Below are 22913 nucleotides of genomic sequence, written 5' to 3' on the forward strand. Positions count from 1 at the left end.
TTTAAGCTCCCTTAAGCTATCACATCTTGGGGGAACAAAAGAAGAGTTGGAAAATGTAACTGAAGAGACAGGATGGATGTGGTCAAGGTGAAAGCTGCTATCAAGTACACTAGGAGGAGAACGATACCAGAAAATTGAGGGGTGTTTTGACTCTTGCACACATGTCAGATTCTCACTGAATCAACTTTCAGGAATGGTTTTGCCACTGGTCAGTGCTACAGCCTGTAGGGGGACTGCAGAGATGCTGTGAGCTAGCTCTAAATGCACTCTTCAGTACTGCAGAGTGTACTGAAATTCATCTTTCTTGGTGAAAGGACTGAAATTCATCCTTCTTGGGGAGAAGATGTTGGACCAAGCTGGGCTCTGTGCTGGCAGCATCACCTTGGGTATTTGCCCCAAGTCACAGACAGCAGGGATATATTATAGACTGCTGAGCAAATATTGCTCATCATGATCAAGGTTTTGGGGGACTCCGAACTCCTCTTTTTCCCTGTATGTTCACAAAGCCTGGAAGTCCATAGGCATGGCTCTGTTCTGTTCTGGGGAGGCTTAATGTTCACATCAGTGTTACTCTACACTGGCATTTTCTCCATCATTGCATTAGCTTTAATTAACCTTCGCTGCTGGTAGCAATGAAAGCAAACTGAGAGTGGAGACTGGCTCTTTGCAATTTCATTGCTGAGCCACAGAGCACAGCATGGACAGAAAAGGTCCAAGTGCTGCTGGGGTTATTCCTGACTTCAGAATTTTGCTGAGTCCACATCAGTGGTCCCAGAAGCACAGCTGCAACAGATGCTCAGCCTTGTCTGCAGATATCAGTTCTCCATAGTGTGAGACATCCCATGTGTGTACTAGTGGGTTTTCACCTATTTTGACATAAAAGAGACTAAAAGACACTGTGAACCGCCTCTGCACTGTTGTCATGAGAAGAACTGTAATGATCAAGCTAAACTCTGCATTAACTGTGTCCACTTGAGTGGATTCAAAAAGCTCAGTCAGGCTCCTGGCTATGACTAAATCATCTAATTATAGCCTTCCCGTGCTGTGCTTTTTGTATTCATTCCTGATCCATCACTGCATTGATTTTTGAAGTTGTGATCTTCAGCACTCCGTGGTCTCAATTTTCACGTCCTCCTTGTCTCCTGTGCTCTCAACTTCTCCATGCTTTCTGCATGTTGACTACTCATCTTTCTAAACATTCTCCTTAAACCAGATTTTTAATCACATTTCTCTTCCAAGGTGGAGAGCAAGGCAAACCTTGACAATTTCTGCAACACTTTGACCTTTGTACAAGTTCTCATTAGGCTTTCTGTGGCCCCTTGCTACGGCTTTTGACCTGTACAGAATGGGTACCTTTCTAGGTACAAAATGTCAAAAATCACAGTGGTAATGTTTTAGACTAGGTCAGTTGGCTTTCTATGGAAAATGTCAGTGAAAGAAATCAGAAGTGTTGTGTCTTCACCATATTATTGTGAAAACCTGAAAACCCCTTCACAGAGCCCCAGATAGAGGGGACAGAACAGGTCCAGGTGCTGCTGGATATCATGTGATACTATGCCCCGGAAAGCTCAAATTTAGATCAAAATGGGCTCCTGGGAAGAACTTATAAACATGGGGAGATATTTCAAAGGTGCTCACCTAAGTCTGAGCTGGAACTTGGAGCTAGCTGAATTTGACAACTTTGGCAGTCCTGCTGTTTTATCTTTGAGTTTTGTGACACCAGATGTTTCTCCTAAAGCCTCAACTTTTGGAGTCAGGATAAATATGTAAAGCTCTTGATTTTGATTTTCTCTCAATTTTACAGAGTTCATCTGTAAAGTGTGAATTTGACGAACTCCACAGAAAAAAGCCACCTAAAACATTATTAAATTTTATGACATCATTTTGGCTTTAAAAATTTGTTTTGTTTTTAAATCTTCTGTCATGATTGGATGAATTTCCTTGCATCCATTTTGCATAGCTTTAGCTCAGCTCCAAAGACAGATTAGCTCTCTTACTAAATATTCCCAAAAAGTATGACTGAGATTCCTTTTAATACTGTTCTCAGCTGAGCTTATGTATAATCCTTTTCAAAGTGTAAAATGCCAGGGGATGTTTATATGCTACAGCTTGTATGACAGTATATTGTTGTGCCTTTGCACTTCAGTGAACAGTCTACGAATACTAATCTATAAATTGCTTTTCTCACAGGCAGTTGAAAACTTTGTGCATTTTGTGTCATTGTCTGTTCTTTTCTAGATATATAAAATACTTCAGTTTAAAGAGCAACAGGCTATGATGATTTCACATTTGTTTTTCTGCAGTATTTAGGGGCCCTCAGTGAAAGAAGAGCCAAATTATGCTGGACTGTAGGACTGCATGGGTATGTCCTGCTTTAGGGAAGTTGTAAGTGGATGGGCAGAAGTGGAGGAGCACAGAAGGGCAAAGGAAGGTGGTGGTGGTTTTTTCCCTAGGATCATGTAGAGAGCCCTGGGCAGAGTTTGGAATTGAATCAATTCCTCCCAAATTTCAAAGGCTGTGCTTCCACCATGCATTCAGCAGTCTCCTTTCAAAAGTTAGTAAACATCAACATGCTTATTCATATTTTTGAAAGCAAAAGCCTTCTCCTGTGAGCTCTCTTCACTATCCCAGTTGGAAGCTGCCCTTTCCTATATGGAAGGGAGGTCCAATGCCATAACATTTGTCTTGGGTTTTAGGTAGAACAGAGATTCCCATGAGTGGGGAGGGCGCTAAGTGGAAAAATTAGAGGAAGCGGGAGACTTTCCTGACTCACTCTTGGCAGGGTATGAGACAAAATGTGCCCTATAGTGAAAATAGACTCCCTGCCTGCTCTAATAGGCTGGCTGCAGAATTAAGAGAAGGTTGCTCCTTGGAAAGGGTACTGGCGTGGTATCTTTCATACCTAGCTTTGCTTCAGGACAAAACTGTGATAAAACAGCATGGGGTAACAGTCCCATGATCCATCTGTGTAATGCAAAGAGGTTGTTGTGTGAGAAAGGATGTAGGCAGGAATAAATTTTCTTCTTTTTTTTCCTTTTTTTTCCCTCATGAAGAATTTGCCTTGCGAGGTGGAACAGAGTGTACAGATTTGTCACCTGCTCCATGTAGTGACCAAAAGAGTTTGTCATGGATTTAAAATGTCTTTGGACGGTTGCTTGCCTTTCTGGTTGGTTTTTTGTTTGGGTTTTTTTTTTTTTCTTTTTGTTGGGGTGTTGTGGGGTTTTTTTTTAGGGGGTGGTGGTGTTTGGTGGTGTTATCTTTTTTGGGGGGGGGTTAGGGTTTTTTTGTTTGTTTGGGGTTTGTTTGGCTTTTTTTTTCCTTTGGTTTTTCCCCTCCCCCCCCACCCCGAATAAACTGTTCTGTGTGTTTGTACAACTGCAAATAATTTCAGGGACTTTTGCATGTCTCAGTTCAACAAACCATACTGAGGAAAGCATAATGCAGCCACGACCCATCAAATCTTCAAATATGCAACTCCAAGTCTATAATTGGATTTATTAGCAGACATTTTGCTTGGGAAGATATGAAAACTGAACAGCAGTCAAAACTGTAAACTCCAGATCTTAATCAGTATGAAAAAGTAGAAGCCATTAGAGGGCTGTAGCAGGGAATATAATTTGGTATTTAGGGCTGAGCATGCTTGACAGCTCAGCCAGGGTGCCAGCACCCATGGCTCACAGAGTTTGGTGGGACACTCATCCCTGAGCTGGACTTACTGGCAGCACTTCTGAGCTAAATACCTTGTTTTAGCAAAGCAATGGGAGCAGATCGTGGTCATTACAACATGAGAGCTCCTTGGAGAGGAAGGACAGACCCTGAAAAGATGGTTTCTTCCCTGAGGGACCTGTTTCTCTTATCAAACCTGTCCTGGTATCTCACCTCTACTCTCAAAATCAGTGTGCCCTGCTGACAGGGAGGAATGATTGACAGTACACTGTGATTTTGGGACCTTTCTCCTGCTCCAGAGCTGGCAGGCCAGCAGCTCTAACAGAGTTTACCTTTTAATTATGCTTTCTTCTGCTATTTCCCTCCACAGTTGCCTCTCTAAACCCATTTTAGCCACTGGGCTGGAAGGTACTGCCAGTTGAGCATATGATGGAGTATGTGCCCTTCAGAAATGGAGAAGCTGGGATTCTCCAAAGCAGCATTGGTTCTGGTGCATGATGAGCAACCAGAACATTTCTGTTCTTACTGGAAAAAGGAGCAACATCCAGAAAGGATTTCATTTATTTAAAATTTTAAACTGTTCTGCAGAAACATAACAAACATACCTGAAACAATCTATTCTGATAGATTAACCCCTGAGAAAACCAACCAAACAAACCCAAACCCAAAAAACAAACAGCAATTTGATAAGATGAAATGGGGATGCACTTAGCCTTGGCTATTTGGATCTTATTACTCAGACATAAGGTGGGTGTTTTATTTTTAGTCTTTTTTGTTTGTTTGTTTGTTTGTGGGGGTTTTTTCTGTTTTGGTGGTTTTGGGGAGTGTTTGGGGCCGTTTGTTTGTTTTGGTTTTGCTACTCTGAACTGAATTTCACGAAGTTTTTGTTGCAAGAACAGAGGAGGCAGCATCTGGCCTCATGGGCTCAAATGAAGAGGTGGAACAGGGGAACAGGGATAGGAGAAACTATCTGGATAATGATTTATGCCAAGGGTTTTGTTTGTTTAAACGAGCAAACAAACAAAACCCCCACAAAACCTTACAAGTTAAAGACCAAATTTTTACCAGCAAAGCTGAGTCGGTTGTGCAGCCCTTATTTCACCAAAACAAACCAAAAAAGCCTGAACTGTTGCACCCCTGGGAGAATTATGGAAAAAAGTAAAATCCAAATCCTGCAGCTTGGCACTAAGTTAACATCTGTCAATCAAAGCACAACCAAGCACTTAATTCACTGGAAACAGCTGTATCCCCATCACCAGCGGGTCAAACCCGACCCTGGGGGAAACCTGGGCGGGTTTTAACGCGATTTCCCACGGCCCACGCTGGGGGAGATTAAAACAAAATACCGCTGGAGAAGAGAGGGCTCCCCGGGGAGAGCCGGGGGCGAGGCCGCGCCGGGCTCCTTGGCCACCGCGGCGTGCGGCGGCGCGCCCCGTGGAGCAGCGCGGAGCCCAGCGATCCCTCCCCGCTGCAGCGGCGGCCCCGGAGGGTGGGGGGCGGGCAGAACTGGGCTCGCCTCGCTTCTGCTGTGGAGGGCGGGGGAGAACGGGACCGGGGGGGTTGTTTCGGGTTTTGTTTTGGAGCCAGGAAGCAGGGAGCGTTGCCAACGCACAGAGCCCGGCGGACAGGGGCAAAGTCCCGGAGCGAGCGGTAGCAGTCTGCTCTCTCCCTCCACACGCCGCTACGCGGGTGCGCGGACGAGCCTGCGCGGGGTGCCGCACACGGAGCCCAACTTTCCTGCCCGCTGGCCGGCCTCAGCATGAACCAGACCGCCGGGGTGACCAACAACGTCCGCTGCTCCAGCGGCAAGGGGCCCAAGGTAAGACTGGCCGCGGGGCGCGGCGGGAGCGCGGCTCGGTGGGGTGCCTTGCGGCGGGGCTGTCCTGCTCCCCCCGCCACTGCTCCTGGCCCCTAAACCTGTAGCTGAGACCGTGCTCCCCGCCCTGGGCAGGAACCCCCGCGCTCCCATCACTTGGCGAAGTTGAGCATCTCTCCGTGGCCCACCGGGCTCAGGAGCCCCGAGCTAGGGGCGGGCAAGCACGGCGCCCCGCCGCGCCCAGGGCAACGCTTTTGGGCTGAGGCTCCGGGGTGCCCAACCGGGTCCCTGGACTCAGGGTGCCGCGGCCTCGCAGCCCTTAGTGCTGGAACCGTCCGAACTCGCGCTCCTGATTCAGAAAGGGTTAAAATGATTAGAAGGTAAGGATTCGTGCTGGTGTGTAACGTGGGATCAGGTATATCTTTATCTGCTGCTTTTGCTTCTTGCCACGGGGTGTTTGCATAGACTGCATTAAAAAAATTAGCTGCGATAAAACACCTTATTGGGCACTCTTCTGAATTCAACCGAAATGTAATTGGATGCTCGCACCTGGTCCAGATCAAATGTGCATTAACCTTTTGTTGATGGTAATGAACATGGCCTTCGTGTCTGCCTCTACAGCACTGATGTGCTGCGCTATAAACTAGTGTTGTGTAGGTGTATGTGCCCTCTTGTAGGCAATTCTGTTGATGTTGTTCATCCGCAACTCTGAAGTGTTTTTCAATGTTTATGTTTCTGTTTTATGGTGGATTTTTTTTTTCCACCCCAAAGATTTCAAGTGGCTTTTTGAGGCTAGCACTTTGTAAAGAGACATGATTCTGTATTAGGTAATGGGATGCACCTTAAAGAAATGCAGAACTTACCTTTCACCAGAATGATGCTGTGCTAACTTCTTTTTTATTTAATCTCTTAACACTAGCTTCCTTTTCCACCTTTTAAACTTGGTGTAATGTTGTTGTTTGAGATGCTGGTGCTCCTGCTCACCTGGTTGGGTACTTCATGTCTGGTCAGTGGACATCTCATTCTACAAACTCTTACGCACACAGATTTATCTCATACCTCTCCTTCTGTAAAGTGAATACAGTTATTTCTCCTTTTCTCATATGATCTTTTTAGGATTAAGCCCTTTAATCATAAGACTATGTGAGTATTAAAAGATGTGACATGATGAGGGCTGTGGAAGTACACAAACAGATGACTCTCCTGAAATTATTTACTTAGCTCCATGACTAATCATATATTTGAAGTTGAACCCATGCATAAGCTCTTTGCATAATTCAAGGACCTTAAATTGAAGGTTCACTGTGGATCTTGCCTCTAATTTCAACATTGGGCCTCCTTTCCCTGCACTTTCTGGTTCTCTTTGAGTTTTGGGTAGAACAGCTAAGGTTATTGTATATCAGTAATAATTTATTGCATCAAGCTGCTGACTTAACACTTTAACGCAGAAGGAAGAACTGGGGCTCAAATGTGTATATTCTTAGCACCTGATAACTGATACATTTGCATTTGTCTTGAAGACATCTTCATCTTATTTTCAAATGCTGTAGAATGTAGATACTTTTTCCATTGGAAATATTTATTTTTTTTTTCAAGTCAGAAGATTGACATGATTGATGGTTCTAGGTTTTTAATTAAAACACAGAAAGCTCCATCCATGACTGATTCAATTGCAAGGAAACCTTGCAGAGTTCAGAAATGAGAATATATAAAACAGGGCTGTTAACCGATCTGTAAGAGGTCTATGATGGAGTAGACAAGAGGCAGAAGAGCCATGGTTTTTGTGACACTGGCTTCTAAAGCACAGAAATGCTTGTGAGATGTCTAATATTTAATTTTTTTTCCTGAAAAACAAACAAACAAAACTCCAACAAAAATAAAACAATAAAACCACAAGCAGGACTTGTCTGACTTCCCTAATCTCTCAACTTTTGAACTCACTGGCCAATTTTAACCAACACTGACAGAATGAGAGAAGTGTTGCAAATGACAGCTTTCTACAAGTGTCGTGAAAATCAGTCGCTTCATAGAGAAGGACTATTTAGTATCAGAGCAGAGGAAGAAACAGGGAGAAATGTGCCCATACCTCCTTTACTCGCCCTGTCCCAGCCACCCAGTCAGCACATGACTGTAGCAACATCATGGGCTGTCCTTTGCCTGTCACAGGTTGTGTAAAGATTGGGAGGGAATGTGAGAAAAGGAGGAGTATAGCAGGAACTTACAGAAGAACTGAAAGTTTATGGTGGAAAAGAGGCAGCTGTGGGTGAGGGTTGAGGTATTTGCAAATGGGAGTGGATTGTGGAAATAATGCAGGGCAGAAATCCATTGTAAATCAAACACTGTTTTTTCCACTGCTCATGAAAATAAACCTGTTAGTGTGTGTTGGGTTTTTCCTCCAAAAAACTGTAAGTCTTCACATTGTGTTAACTCAAAAAAGCTGCAAATGACAACTCACTGGGGCAAGGTCATTCTTCTTCCTGGCTTCACTCTGAGTTTTCCTCTCACTAGGCAATGGGCACTTAGACTTCAAATTTCCTTTGCAAGATTTACAGTTTTGCACAGCTGTGATAAGCAAAGGAGGTAACACTTTAAAGGTGGGATACGATTAAAGTCCTTAAGTAGATAGCTTGATTGTAATTCCAAACTCTAGTAATGCATGCCCACTAAAACGTGGTGTTTGGGGTTTTTTTTGACATTTCTATGTAATGCTTTTTAGCTGGTTTTAGCCAAGATCTAGCTCTAAGCCACTTGAGCGCTATTGAAAGATTGTGATTTATAGATGGAGAACTATTTTTGAGACATAGTTTGTGTATATACAGCTTCTAATGCTGTTTTTTTCCTGCCTGTGACTAATCCTATTGCCTTTCCTAAGACAATTTGTAGGAGGAAGGCAAGAGGATTCACCCCAATGTTGTAGTGAAAAGCTTCATCATAGGAATGTTTCTGATGTGTTTGGGTGGTTGAGGTGGAGAGTCCTACAGCTCCAAACCAAACACCTCTCTTGTGCGGGCTGGGAGAAGGCTTTGGCTCCAATTAAGAAAGTGCATATTACCGGAAAGATATTCAGATTCTGGTATAGGAATTTGGGGTTCAGTTCTGAGCTGTAACATTTTGACAGATTTCTTGAAGGAATTAACGAGGGCTAACTCCATATGGAGGCTCTGGCTTTTCAACACTGCATGTTGCAGCTCCTGTCTTTTGGCTTTTATTCAGCAGTCGAAAGCCCCATGCCAGCCAATGCAAGGCACAGAAATTGTGTTTTAAATGTAACTTGTGTTCTTAGATTAGGACCAAGGAAGATGCTGTCAGAAGGCGCTTTGTTTCATGTTGGAACTCCCAATTTCATCTATCTTGAGGGAGGAAAATCTACAGAAAACATTAGAAGTAATTTCTTTCTTTAGGAACAACTCTATTTGGGGTCCTCTGCACGGGTGCAGTGAGCAAGGAGGTATCCCATGGAGCATTATTTGTGGATCTGGTGTACTAAATGTGATGAGGATTCAGATACCCACTAGCTCCTATCCTTTGGGAGACTGTCATCTCCATCAGGAGACAGGCTGCTCCACAGCAGGAGCCCTCCTATTTCTCCTTTTGGAGAGGGACAAGTGCAGAGCACAGGGCTGATCTTTGGAACGGAGAAGACAGAAAGCCATAGTGTCTCCTAGGGAGAATGGGATGCACTGTCTCATTATTTTATATGAAAATGCATTTAGCCAAACCATTGGCTGACATGTACAATCTGGGGTAACGGTCCAAACCCCCAGCATTGTACAGCAGTCTCAGCTGTACGTTAGTGCACACTGTTTGGCACAACACTGATTCAGTCTCTTTTGACTTCTCTGTGGCCATATTTTTGAATGACTATAGTTGCTTTGTGTGGAGCTCAGCCTTGGAGATGGTCAGTGCCTATCTTCTGCACCAGGTCACCTAGCACAGAGACCCGTTGTGCTGTGAGATGTCAGTAAAAGTCCTTTGGCATATGCTCATGTGTCCCAGTAGGGCCTCACTGATGAGTACCTGAATAGCTTGTGTGTGTTTTGAAGGTATTGTAGTCATTTTATTACCTAAATTGCACTGGTATTTTATTAGGAATTTAAATATTTTTTAGGTTTTAACCTCTTCCCAATTCTGATCCTGATGGGTGAGTAGGAGACAAGTGTTTTCCTGTCTCAACAGGAGTGGTGAGAGTCAATCAGGCTGTATGGTAAAATAAAACAACACTGAGTTAAACCTAAGCAAATGGTGTGCGTTTCCATCATGGATTTCCTTGATGTGATTTACAGGACACGTTTTGGGCTATAACAGATGCTAAGCAACCACCCTTCCTCTCTCATCTTTAAGTATGTAAGCATTAAGAAAAACTTTTGAATCAAAGTGTTGAGGTTAGGACATCTGCCTGAATAACTGTAACCTGATTTTTAATCAGTGATAATGAATGCTCAAGGATAACAGCAAATCATTTGGACAGCTTGTTGTTTTGGTTTTTTTTTTTCCTTTTAAAGGAGAGACAATTGTACTAATTAGCAATATTGGTATGTAAGAAAGTGGGTGTGAAAACAACTCAATGAAGTAATTTGAAGAATTTGTTAAAGTAAAGTACACTCAATTAAGCTGAACTGGAAATAGAGTTTTGATTGCACCCTCGGTTGCTCTCTCATTGTTTTGGAAAGAACAAAATTAACCTATAAGAAAAGCAAATTGCGCATGTGGGGTGTTCCTACAGAAATGAATCTTTGCAGGGAGTTGCCTTGATCCAAAGGGGTAGTGCAGTGTTTGTACAGCCATGGTCAACAAGTCAGTAATGTCCTTTTAACAGGGTATGAGAGTTTGTTTTTTATACTGGTTTCTTTTTTCAACAATTAATAAGAAATTAGTGCATCTACTCTGGATGAATCTAATTTTCTTCTCTTTTACATGAACTATTCCCCTCATGTGAATTGCACTGATTTCAGTTGAATTACTACTTATTTATGTTGGTTTAATTGTAGAGATATTCAATACCTCTAAAGTTATGGAAGCAATCGAGCCACAGCATTTCTAGCACTCCTGGATGTAGAAAATTAAGATAAGGATGCTGTGGTAGCTCCTCTGTATTATTGCTGAAGCGGAAACGAGCCCGGTTTTACTTGCACGTTGTATTTTACTGTGTGTGGTAAGTTACCATGTATAGGCACAGCTAAGCAGTATGTTTTTGAATGTCCAGTTTTAACACTCTAGTAGCGGAATGCAAGGTTGACTTCCACACCTAATAAGTATTAAAGTAGGACTTGATATAGCTGCCAGGGCTTTAAAACATTATCACTCAGCTATCTTCAAAATCCAGCCTTGATTAGAGGGCAGTCCCTTGGAAATTACACTTCCATCTCAAAACATTAACCTTTCAGAGTAGTCCAGTATAGCACTGCAGGGGAGTCCCAGCTGAGATCGAGGCCCAGTCCTGCTGGATGCTGTAACTCCATATAGACATAAACGGCTTTGCCTTCAGAGTGCTGATGGTTTAAGCAAAAAGCCAGGAGAAAGGGCAGGCAGTAAAGTAAGGTGCTGAGTGTAAACCACCAAATCTGCCAAGCTTAACAGAATAATAATGATTGCAAATTCTGTGAAAGCTGCCAGCTAGGTAGAGATGATTGATAGTCTGAAGTTGAGGTTGTTGGCCACGGAAAATGAAGGTAATATTAGCCATTGTCCATTTAAAAGCCTGCTGGCTCATCAGCATGTGCTCCTGACATCCCACCAACATGTCCCTCTCTACGAAGCATGTTACCTCTTGTCCAGTGTAGGTGTCACCAGGAGAAAGCTGTGGGCAAAGGAGGAGCAAACTGTAGACTTGGGTCCTCTGTCCATTAGGAAGCCGGCTGTTAGTCTGGATCCTTACAGAACAAGATTTTGTTTTGCCCATGGAATGGAACTGTGTAGTGTTGATTTAAGTGTTTCTCCTATACCAGTTTGTATAGATCCTCTATCTTCCTTGTTCTTTGTTGGAGACCCCTCACAAAGCAGCTGCAGAGGTAAAACCTATCAAAACTAGGAATGGTGAAGTCTAAATCAAGAAAAAATGCCAGCGAACTTAAGGGAAGGTGTTTGAAACTAATTCTTATCATGTTCTCTGTCTTGTAAATTGTAAGTTTTCATTTGACATTATCTGGTGCAGGTGCTGAATTAGTGAGAGGAGCTTTGCTTCAGCTGATGTAAATGGAAAGAATATTTTAGAAATTTCTAAGACCTGAAGTAACACAGCCTTAAGGATTTTAAGAGTAACAGCTGAAGGAACAAGGTCTTGACCAGATCTTGTATTATTTCAGACAGTGAAATCTGCTTTCTCTATAATTCTACCTGTAAACCTGATGGGTTTTTGTCAGTTAATTCCAGACACGTTTCCCTGAGTGGTTCTTGGGACTATCTGAGTGTCAGCTGTCTTGTAAAGTTCCCATTAACAGGAAATTTTGCAAGGATGGGTGGTGGCAGGTTCAAGACTATAAATTTCAGTGGAAGGCTCAAATGACCCTTTGAAGGATGGGAAGACAAAAGGAGATGGCCAGGCTGACTTTACAAATGCCCTGAGTGATCAGAAACCTCCTGGCAGGGGTCATGTGTTCACTGACTGGAGGGAATCTGACTGCAAGATGCAGCCTGGGGAAGAGCAGGCTTTTCTAGTCCTGGTGTTGATGGAGTGTCTTGTGAAGGGTATTTGGGGTGAAAGGGAGCAAAAGGAGCCGTGGGCTTTGTACCATTGTGGAAGTACACACCAGCAAATGTATGCTTTGACTAGAACAGCTGTTATTTTAAGGTTTTAGGGGGTGCCTGAGAGAGGGCTTGGAGAAGACCATTCTTCCCCCAGCAAATATTTCCTGGGAGTGTTACGGTAGGGCTTGTGGAGCTCAATGGGTTTCCAGTGGTGTGTGGGATTTCATTCTCCATATTTCTGCCCTCCAGCACAGGGAGCCATGAGCCCCAAATCTGAATGAGCTCTGGGGATTGGTGACGCCAGAGCTGTCCTACTCCCTGTTTATTTGTGGGTGCTGCTCTTGCCTGCTGTTTTTCATCTTTAATGAGAGCTGAACACACCATAAAATTTTATTGGGTGTTTATGCTGACAAAATTAACTAACAGTTGGTGCTTTAAAAATGCAGCCGGAGCTCTGAGCGCTGTAACTGGAGACTGCAATGACTTTTTAACTGGTGTAGGACAGAGCAAATGTGTGAGTGCCAATGTCATTCCACAGTAAACATTTTTGTATAAATTTTTAACTGACCAGAACTGATTAATTGAAATTTCAAAAATTAAAAAATCTTAGCACAATAAATGCTTAAACAAAATCATGTTTTCAGGTGTTAGATAGCTAGAAGCTCTCTCAAAATTGTGTGGTTAATTTATAATACTAAGACCAATGGGCTGATAATCAGAATAAATCAGCTTAGCCATTTAAACACTTTAACACTTAAGTCAAATAATAGATTTATTTTAGCATTTTGATTATTGTGTTTCCCAATAATATAGATATAATATCATGCTGTGAATGTTGTGAGGATCACTTGAGGCCACAACGTCAATGGGAGTACAAAGGACTAGGCTGGAGAAAAGAAAAAGAAAGGGATTAACTTCAGACTCAATCTTTTATTCACTAGAATGCATTTGGCTTATTTCTATATTAACACTGTTAAGTAAACATAGAAAAGACATTTGCTTTCATTCATTTAATGCCTTTATTTTTATGCAGTTTTCCCATGCCTAGTCTGGAGAGAGTTTGATGTTTATGGTCTTTATATTAGGCTGGAGATTTTTATGCTGGTTTTAAAACAAAATAACCAGACTGACATGCTGGCATTTTTTAATCCTCCCTTTTTTTTTTTTTTTTGGTGTGTGTGTGAATGAAATAGTTTCATTATCAGTTAGCACTGATTTACCACATATTTACCTAGGTATAGGTAGGGCTGATTTGCATTTCATGGTGTTGCCAGAAATAAAGTTTAGCTAAAAGACTTGTGCTAGCACTTGCTAGCAAAAGTGTGCTAGCAGTTAATCCAATTCCTGGATTAAGCCCTGAGTTACACTGGGATACTGGCCAAGTTGTTTAGGCTTTACATTTTCACACTGTCATGTTGTCTTTCAAGGCCAGACAATGCTGCCATCAAGAAAATGTTCTTCAACCTGCTTTTAACCTTCCATCATAAGCATGGTCTTGAGGATCTAATGTGAACTTGCAGCAGTCAGTGGTAGTTGCACCGCACTGAGACTGGGACAAATATTCTGCCCATGCTTTAGTTTTTTCTGTTGGTAAAAATAAGGATGAGCACTTCCCTTGCATGGCCTATGAGCTCTTTGGTGGAGGATAACAACTAGATAACCCACCAAGTGGGTTTCTCATCCTTACTGTTGGCCATATGTTACTGTGCTTAAAGTCTGAGAATTTGGCAAACTTTAGTGTCATTAAGACACAAAAGAATTTGGCAAACTTTAGTGTCCTTCATTGGAATGAAAGAAAATAGATTTTGGAAGGACAGAGATATAGAGGTTGCACAGTCCCTAACCTTGATGTGCAAACTTTGCTCCACAAGATGACCTTGGAGGGAAGCGCTCCCAAAGGCAAAAGTTGTGTTGCAAGCACAGAGCAGATAGAGAAGAGGGGAGCACGTCTGTGTTTCAGCTCACTTGAAAGGAAGCTTGTTACAATTATAAAATCTTGGGTAGTTTAAGAAGAGAGCATGTGCAGCACTCATAGGTGTGGTAATTTCAAGTAGGGAGAATGAAATACACTGCAGCAAAGCCAAGGCTTGACCTCAGTGAGAGCCCCAGGGAGAAGGTTGGGGACTGGCAAAGGTGGCAGGTACTGAGCTACTCTCAGTTCTTCTGGAAGGTTGAAAAGGGGAAGGACATGAGCATTTTGAGGTTAACTGACTTGCTTATTTGCAGATGGCATCTAAAATTGGAATGCTAGGAAGAGGCTGAAATCATGGCAGTCAGATGTATGCTGCTGGTAATTTATTGCTGCTCAGGGCAGCAGGTACACCATATGCCTTTTTCTTTTTTTATATGTTAATTTATGCTTCTAGGCTTTTGACTTTTCTTGGACTTTGCCTTAGCATCCCAACATCCTAGTGTTTGCAGATTTTTAGTGCAGTTTTTTATTCAAGTCAGATTTTGCTGGATAATGACCTCACACAGAGCCTTTGCCACTGCTTGAACTATGTTCTCCTAAGTGGAAGATCACATAGTTTTTCATAAGTAACAAGTCCAGGAAAGGACCAGCAGCAGGGACTCACATCAGTGTTATTTCTATTGCAGCACTCCATAGGAACTCTAGTTGCATATTAGGATTCGATTGAACAAGAGGCTTTCCAGCCAGAGAGCATATTACTGCTTCCTACATCAAAGAACTTACATTTTAAATTTGTTCATTGGTTTATGGTCATTCCTCAAACTAAGGATTTTATTCTTCACTTTATATTCTTGCTGCTTAGCATTGATTTCTGTGTGTGATCCCATTGATTGTCATGGGGCTTCTTTTACGCTGCTTAACATGAATCAGGGTTGCACCTGGGGCCCAATGGAAACGCACAGTGCAATACATTTTCCTGACACGCTGTGTTGCCTCACTGTCAGTCCTCTTGTCTGACCACCCATAGCACAATTAATCTGCCAGCAGAGGCCACCAAAGCTTTTCAGTCACTTACTCCAGGTTTAGCCACTCTTTATTGTTATAGATCTTTTCTCCAGCAGGTCAGGATGATCCTTCAATTTCCCAGGCCCTGCTGCTCTCTGCATGTTCTGTACCTCCATATTTTTTGATTTGTTCCAACTTTAGTCACCTGAGTTATCTTGATATTGCTAAAATTCCCTAAGGCTGCAGGTGTATTACAGAGCATATTTGCACCTTGCCTGGTCTTTCACTCCCTCATTTAGGGTTCATTCCTGCCTCCCCTACACCTGCTCTGCTTTTACTGGGAACTGAATATTCCACTTCACAAAGAAGTTAAATTACTTCTGGTGAATAAAACCAGCTGGTTCTCCCTTACTTTAAGTAGCAGGGGAAATTCTCTTGTGATTTTTGTTAATCTGTGTGAATTGTTGACCACAGAGGGCATTTATAGCATAAAAACCATAAACTGCCTTGCTGGTTTATCCAACTCGGGGACACCAAAGGAACTGATTTGGATTGAGCCTTCACACAAACCACTAAACAGGTGCTGATGGCTCTTAGTCACTGCAGCATGGGCTTTTACAAAGGTATTTCAAGTTGCCACTCAGAAGCTGCACCTAGAATTTCTACCCATGTATTATCATAATGGAGGTATTAGCCTAGGATGGAGGGAAGAAAGAAACTGTTTGTGGACCCCCAAACTCTTTATTTATGGCAGTAATTCAAATGTGTGTTAGGGTTTTTTTTTCCCCTTTTTTGTCCCCTTTTCTTTGCAGAACAGTAGGAAACTTCAGGGCTTTTTTATACCTTTAATGGAAAGTAATCAATGTTGTGCACTATCACAGTATTATGATAAAAATACCTCAGTTAAAACTGTCTTTGACAGCAAAATATTCTAAGCGACCTCCAATGGTTAGCCTTCCTCAGGTACTTTCCTGATGTATCTTCATTATATTTTACAGCATGTATTTTTCACCAGAGATATTGTGAGTGGCAGCCGGTACAGACTAGCTAAAAGAGAGGGAGATTATTCTGGTTTTGTTTTAAGCACAGGAGGGATGTCCACATCAAAATTCCAGTAATGTCAGCAGAAGGAACGTACCTAAATCTCTTGTGTGCTGATGGAAAAATTATCTCTAAAGCTTTTTCAACATAAAGCATAAATTTTATTGAAGTAATGAAGAACTATGGTTCCTGGTGCTTAAAATTTTAGTGATTGTACAAAAATGAGGCCTGCAGCACTTTAAATTATAGTTTGCAGAGGAATTACCACAAATGACTTATTTTTTCTTGAAAGCTTCTCTCTTACTTCCTTGTAAGCATTTGTTAGATTTTGATTTTGATATGAAGATCATCCAGAAGGGGAAAAAAAAAATAAAATCAGTATTTTATTCAATAGAATTAAGCTGTCACTTCTATATTCTCATGCTTTGGAAATAGCAATTGAAAGGAGTTAGGAGAAAGCTAGCAAATTACAATGTGGTCCTACCACTCTTGTTCCTAGGCTTAGAAGCAGCATCACAGTCTTAGTTAAGTTGCTATGAATGATGACTGCATTCAATGGAGGAATAGCCATTCTTTTTGTAGAAATAGAATGTTCTGTTCTTTGCAGAGGCTGAAGCACACAGATGCACCCCAAAACTAAAATAAAATGATAAAATGTAGGCATTATCAAAGCAAAGGTATATGTTTACATTGTGCTGTAGGAAAGGTATCTACTGTCCCATGAGCCGTTTGAAAACCAGTATGCGTGATCTTGTCAGCACCATATAGTCCAAGTGATAGTATTTGGTGAAAAAGGGATTGTTTTTATGAGTGGGAAGAGTATACTGGAGTATCATTGAAAAGGCACCTTATTTCTGATCTATAAATGTGAATGAGTCTTCACATTTTGTCTACATGTTCAAGTGCTGTAACAGCACTCCTAAGCACCACTGTAGCAGCATTCCTAGCATGAAATTTCATTTACTTTCCAAGGTTTTCAATTTAATTTAATACAACAAAAAAGAAAAGCAAAAAAAGCTCAAGCTCATAGCCAGTATTGCCACAGAGGTGAAAAAATACCATCAAAATGATGCAGAGGTGTTGACTTGAGTTCTCAACTCTTTCTCTGCACTAACTGGGTAATCATTGTAAAGTGATCCTTGAAAGGTAGGACTCAGTTTAAGGATTAAACTTAAAAGCACTGATATTTAGGCATCTAATTTCTGCTCACGTGTAACCTAGGGGCAGAATTTTTCTGCATTAGTGCTGTGTGAAATGTGCCAGGTATCCTGTCAGCTCCTATTCCACAGGGATATGGATTTCCCATGGGACATGGGTTGTGTCTGCCAGCACCAGCAGTATGTCGGAGTGCTGGCACATCTCAGATGATGCTGGGTATCTTTATTTAGGCAGTGGAATTGGATAGGCAATACCTAAGCTCACATTGTAGTCAATGTATAGAGGCAGTAGAGTCTAGAGAGTGATGAAGCTCACTGTAAGGTTGCTGTGGGAGTTTAGACTCCTGGCAGTTGTACAAGCACCTAAATGTAAGCATCCTAATCTCAAATTGCATCCCTCTTGTAGTGTTGGCCTTGTCTACTGTGTTACTAGTTGTCAGTGTGGGTAAGAAAAGCTGGGAAGAAGTAATGTGGTATTAAATTCTTGCCTGCCATTTCCCAAGGGCCAGAACATCTTCTTATAGGTTGGGACAGATGGCTGAATACTAGGGTGTAGCTGGCATACCTGAGATTGATTTATCTATAATAATACAAGGCACAGCAGTGAGAGCTTGGGGAAAAATGACTGATTTTATTTTCTTAAAATTCAGGTTTCAGAAAAGCTTGGGTTATTGTGATCAGGGTAATTTTGGCAGCAGACTTAGGCTGATGTCTGCATTTCAATCTTGATGAATCCTTGGAGATGTAGCTTGTTGTCTGGACCAAGAGAAAAAGGATGCTTACATGAATTGGAAGATACCTTTTTCCTTTTTATGTTTTTTTTTTTAAGGTTAGCCCAGCCAAGCCAATCCTTTTGAAATGGGTGAAGAAGGGTTGCAAAAATGCTGGTATCAGCGTACAGAAGATTTATGAATCTCTGCGTGGAGCGGCAGGCAAATGGAGATATAGCAGGCAAGGTTAAATCATGCTTTGCCTGTAATTGTGAGCATGATATCAATGCTGGTGTCTTTGACTGCAAGGTCCTTTGGGAGCCCTGTAAGGCACGGTACAAACATTAGCTGGTCAGCTCCTACTCAGGCTGTGCCTTATTTCGTAAATGTTGCTCTAAATAAATTTAATCGATAATGAGATCTTGTGTTGAAAAATACACTGCTTTCTGCTGATACTATATATTTTTTGGCACAGCAGATTCCCCTCCCCTTACTGTTCTAAGAACTAAAGATGGGGTGTTTAATTCAGTGTTCAAAATAAAGCCAAGGCTCATTTACACTCCCTTAACATGGGTTTACTGCTGACATGGTGACATTTCTCTTAGTCCTGTTGTCATAGCCTCAATGGGCTTTATCCAGCAGGTGGCTGATCGTAAAGAAAAATCAGCTGTGTCAGTGTTGCTAACAACTCTTGTTATAGTAACAGTCTTATAGAACAGTCCTGGTTCTTTCATATTTAGGAAATCGAATCTAAATTATTTAGACCTTTGAGATAAGCAAATTTTTGGAAGGCTCTATTTTGGGAAACATATATGGTTTTAGTCTCTTTTTCTGGTAGGTAGCTTTGGCTTATCCATTTAGAGTTAGGTGGGGTTTTTTTATGTAGTTGCGCTTTTTAAAGAAGATCTATTTTTCCATGTAGAAATAACTCTATGGCTAAATGACAGAATGACTTTTAAAAACCAATGGGGAAATCATCAACTCCAACGGGAAAATATGGACACATTAGAAAGTTATTTTCAAAACTCTGCCAGAATTTAGTAGACTGTGTTTTAGAGTCATTAGCCTCAGAGAGAGGAGATTAGGAGTGAAGGAAGAGGCAGTCATCAGCTAGGATGTTTCTGTGGACTCCATTGCTGTAACGTTTCAGCTCCTCAAAGCCTCTAATGAGATTTTCTTAGATAACTACTGATTGCTGTTAGACTGGATTGGATTACATTAGATTAGTGCAGTTTTACAGACAGTACAACTGAGAAACAAGGACAGCAGGGACCAGATTTTGAAAGATATTTAGTCGCTTATGTATTAGAACATGAAATTTAGTGGTATTTGTGCAAGCATCTGCCGTTACGTGGTAGGTGTGAGCTCTTTGTAGAGTTCTTCTTTTATGTCTTTTTGTTTGTTTTTTTCTGTTTTGAGCATTCCACAGGTGCTTTCCTGAAACATAGGCCATGTAACTCTGAAGCTAACCTAACTCTCCTGGGTTCCTCTGTGCATTCTGTGGAAGAGCAAAAGAAAGGTGTCCAGGCTTCACTGTGCTCTATCAATAAACCAACCATGCAATTATTTTTCCTCTGGCTGGCAGAAGGAAGGTGTTTGTACTCAGGTGGTCTAGGGGCATCCCTGGAGTCCACTGGCCATTGCTGGTGGCCTATATACTCTGGAAATGTAGGTTCCTATCTTGCACTGATTTCAGGAGGCTTATGCATCTAAACACTTCAAATGCTCTAGCCCTTTAAAACTGCTCCTGGATGATTTTGACTTAGGAGTATCCACTGCCATCAGGAATAACAGTTTCTTGTGCAGTCCCTTTCTTCCATGTTTTAACTATCAAAAATACAAGCAGTTTTGTGCAAATGAAACACTTGGACCATGTTTTCAGGTAAATTTAAATTTGGCCTTTGAAGTATTTTCAAATTAACTCAGATAAATGGATTGCACTTGTAAATACTAATTTTTTGTGGTCAGAATTGGGACCATATATGATAATGGGAGGATGCTTCACAGTGTTATTGGGGTGAAATTTTGCAAGATAAGTCCAAAAGTGCCATCAGCTTCACTGCCACTGACTCTGGAAATAACTAAGGTGCATCATCAATGAGTTACATGACTTCATTAGTCCTCAAAGCTCTGTGATAGAATCACAGAATAGTTTGGGTTGGAAGGGACCTTTAAAGGTCATCTAGTCCAACCACCCCTGAAATGAGCAGGGACATCTTTGACCAGATCAGATTGCTCAGATCAAGTCCAACCTGACCCTGAATGTTTCCAGGTATGGGGCATCTACCATCTGCCTCTCTGGGCAACCTGTGCCAGTGCTTCATCACCTCCAATGTAAAAAAATTTTTTCCTTATGTCTAGCCTGAGTCTACCCTATTTTAGTTTAAACCATTACTCCTTGTCCTACTGCAACAGACCCTGCTAAAAAACTTGTCCCCATCTTTCTTATTCGTGTCCCTTAGGTACTGGAACGCTGTTCTAAAGGTCTCCCCAGAGCCTTCTCTTCTCCGAGCTGAACAACCCCAGCTCCCTCAGCCTGTCTTCATAGACATGTTTCATCCCTCTGATCATTTCATTTTGTGGCCCTCCTCTGGATCTAATTAACAGGTTTTGATAGGATTGGAGTTAAAAAAAAAAAAGGGGAGGATGGGGGAAGAGGCGTGTGTCTAGAATATCCACCTAATTTACTGAGGGATTGAATTGGAGAGGAGGTTAAAAGCATGCCTAAAACACAAATCAGATTTGGTTTCTCCCATTAACACCTTTCCAGAATTGCTTTAAAAGAAAGGCATTGACTTTCCCTGACTCTGTGGAAAAAAGAGTGCTGATGTGTCCAGGGCAAGACTGGGCAGTGTGAATCCAAAGAGGGTATGAGTCTCCTCTTGACCCCAAGGGACAGAAGGTTGCAGAATTCAAGGTGTCCCATTTTTTAGCTTTTCCCCATGGGCTGCTGCTGAGCAGTTTCTGAAGGTTTCAGGCCAATTTTCAGGAAGTCCTTGTGCAGTAAAATGGCAAGATCATATTTTGAAGTGCTTAATTCTGTGCAAGGCAGTACATATAAGATAGGGTTTGGGACTTTACCAATGTTTTGCTCCATTACTAAATTTTCTATGGACTCTTCACACTAAAAATGATGAATTGTCTCCCTGTGCTTACTACATATTGTAAAATATTGAAATATCACACTGGTAAGGAACACTGATGCCCAGAAATCCTATGGGATGTATACAGAATACTATGAATTGTTTATTATTTGTAAGGTCGTAATCCTGCAAAGGGTTTTTTTTTTTCTGGGATCTCTTGTTTTGTCTGGTCTGATTTGATGGCTTCTGCATGGTGTGCCCATGATATCTGAAAGACATAAATCCTCCACTTGGGCTTGTGCTGAGCAAAACTCCTTCATGACATTTAATTAGCTTCAGTTTGCAAAGTCCTGAACAACAGTTGCTTTGCTTTCTTCCTGTGTTTGCTGCATGCAGCGAACAAGAGCAGGGGGCTGAATAGTGACCTGAGTGTTTTAAGCTATGTGGTTTTTTTCTTCCAAATGCTGCTTGGAACCTTTTCACAGAGGACCTCTGTTCCCCAGCATTGTTTATGGGTGGGGAAGAAGAGATGTCTATCTTGATTGAGCTTCTGAGATCTCCTCGATTCAAGCTGTAGGGTTTTTGTTCACTTGGATTCACAACGCTGTGCTAATCACTAGATTGCTCTGCTCTTCTTTAAAATATTTGATAATGAAAGTTTGGCATTTTTTTTCTCTTTATCACATCCCTGTTTTCCCATTTCCTGCATTATATGAAGGAAAAAGGACAATGAAAGTTTCTGGAATACATGCATGATTAATTTTCTATAAGCTGACTCGTATCCTCCTGCCTTGCTGTGGCTTGAGAGGAATTTTAGATTTTTAGAGCAGTGATATTTAAGAGTCTTGCCTAACCAGGCACAGTGCTTCTACGAAGCTGCCTCTTCCTTCAAATAAAGATCAGAAAGGTAGCAGACTGAGAAAACCATGCTGCTTAGGAATGAATAGCATGTTTGACTGAACCAGAACAAGTGGGCTGCAGTTATGTTCTATTGGTGTTTGTGCACTGGTTGCATTCATGGATTGATAGCCAGCAATAGTTGGTTGCTTGTTTAAAATCATAGCTGTGCCCTGTGCTTGAGAGAGAGAGTTTCAGAAGAAAATGTGAGTGTTATATGAGCAGTTACAGCATATTTTGACCTTGACCTTTGGGTATAGCCAAATACCCCAAGGGAAATTCACGACAGCACAGGGAACAGAGACGGCTTTAAGGCTGCTCCAGCAGGCACTAGCTTCCCGCATAGCTTCCCCCAAGAAACTGCTGCAACAGCCAGAGATCAACAGTAGTGGATCAGTTGAGTCTCAACACTGTCATGAAGCTGAAATGTTTGAGTTAGGCTGGGACATGAGATATCTGATCCTCGCATGCCATTCCCAGGAGAAAGCTATCCTTTCTCCTCCCCTTGGGGTGACATTTGTGTGTGAAACCTTGAGGGCCAAAGAGAAGTTGCAGTGCTATATTTTTTGCAGCCAGCACGGCTTTTCTCAGCAGGGCTCTTCTTACTCTCTGGGTGGCTGCCAAGGCATTGCAACCTCCTCCTGCCACAGTGTATCATTCAATGCATGTCCATGCATTTCCAGCTTAGCAAGCTTCTTGTGCTCTTTGCTCTTCACAGCACCCCCGTGATGGAGATTCCTGATCTCCAGGGGGTCAATTAAAGAATATTTTTTAAAAATAGCTCCCTTTCATAAGAGGAAAACATTTACTATGACATTCATTTCATCCTGCCCCATTTCCATCTGAAAAGGCTTAAATTGCAACCTGTTTGGTTTTCAGTTACTTCTGTAATTGTCTTTTGAAGTTCTTTTCACGGGTGTACTGCAGAAGGGGTAAAAAAAA

General features: G+C 41.9%; 1 protein-coding gene across 1 annotated transcript in view; it reads left to right on the plus strand.

Annotated features, from left to right (window-relative positions):
• Nucleotides 1-5318: 5318 nt before the first annotated feature.
• Nucleotides 5319-22913, plus strand: part of DPP6 (dipeptidyl peptidase like 6) — a 560201-nt gene continuing 542606 nt past the window's right edge. Inside the window, exon 1 of the mRNA XM_030488693.1 lies at nt 5319-5485. Within this exon, the coding sequence (XP_030344553.1) occupies nt 5426-5485 (60 nt within the window). The 5' untranslated portion in view covers nt 5319-5425. The remainder of the gene's footprint in view (nt 5486-22913) is intronic.

Source organism: Strigops habroptila, chromosome 1 (genome assembly GCF_004027225.2).
Source record: "Strigops habroptila isolate Jane chromosome 1, bStrHab1.2.pri, whole genome shotgun sequence".
Lineage (NCBI taxonomy): Eukaryota > Metazoa > Chordata > Aves > Psittaciformes > Psittacidae > Strigops > Strigops habroptila.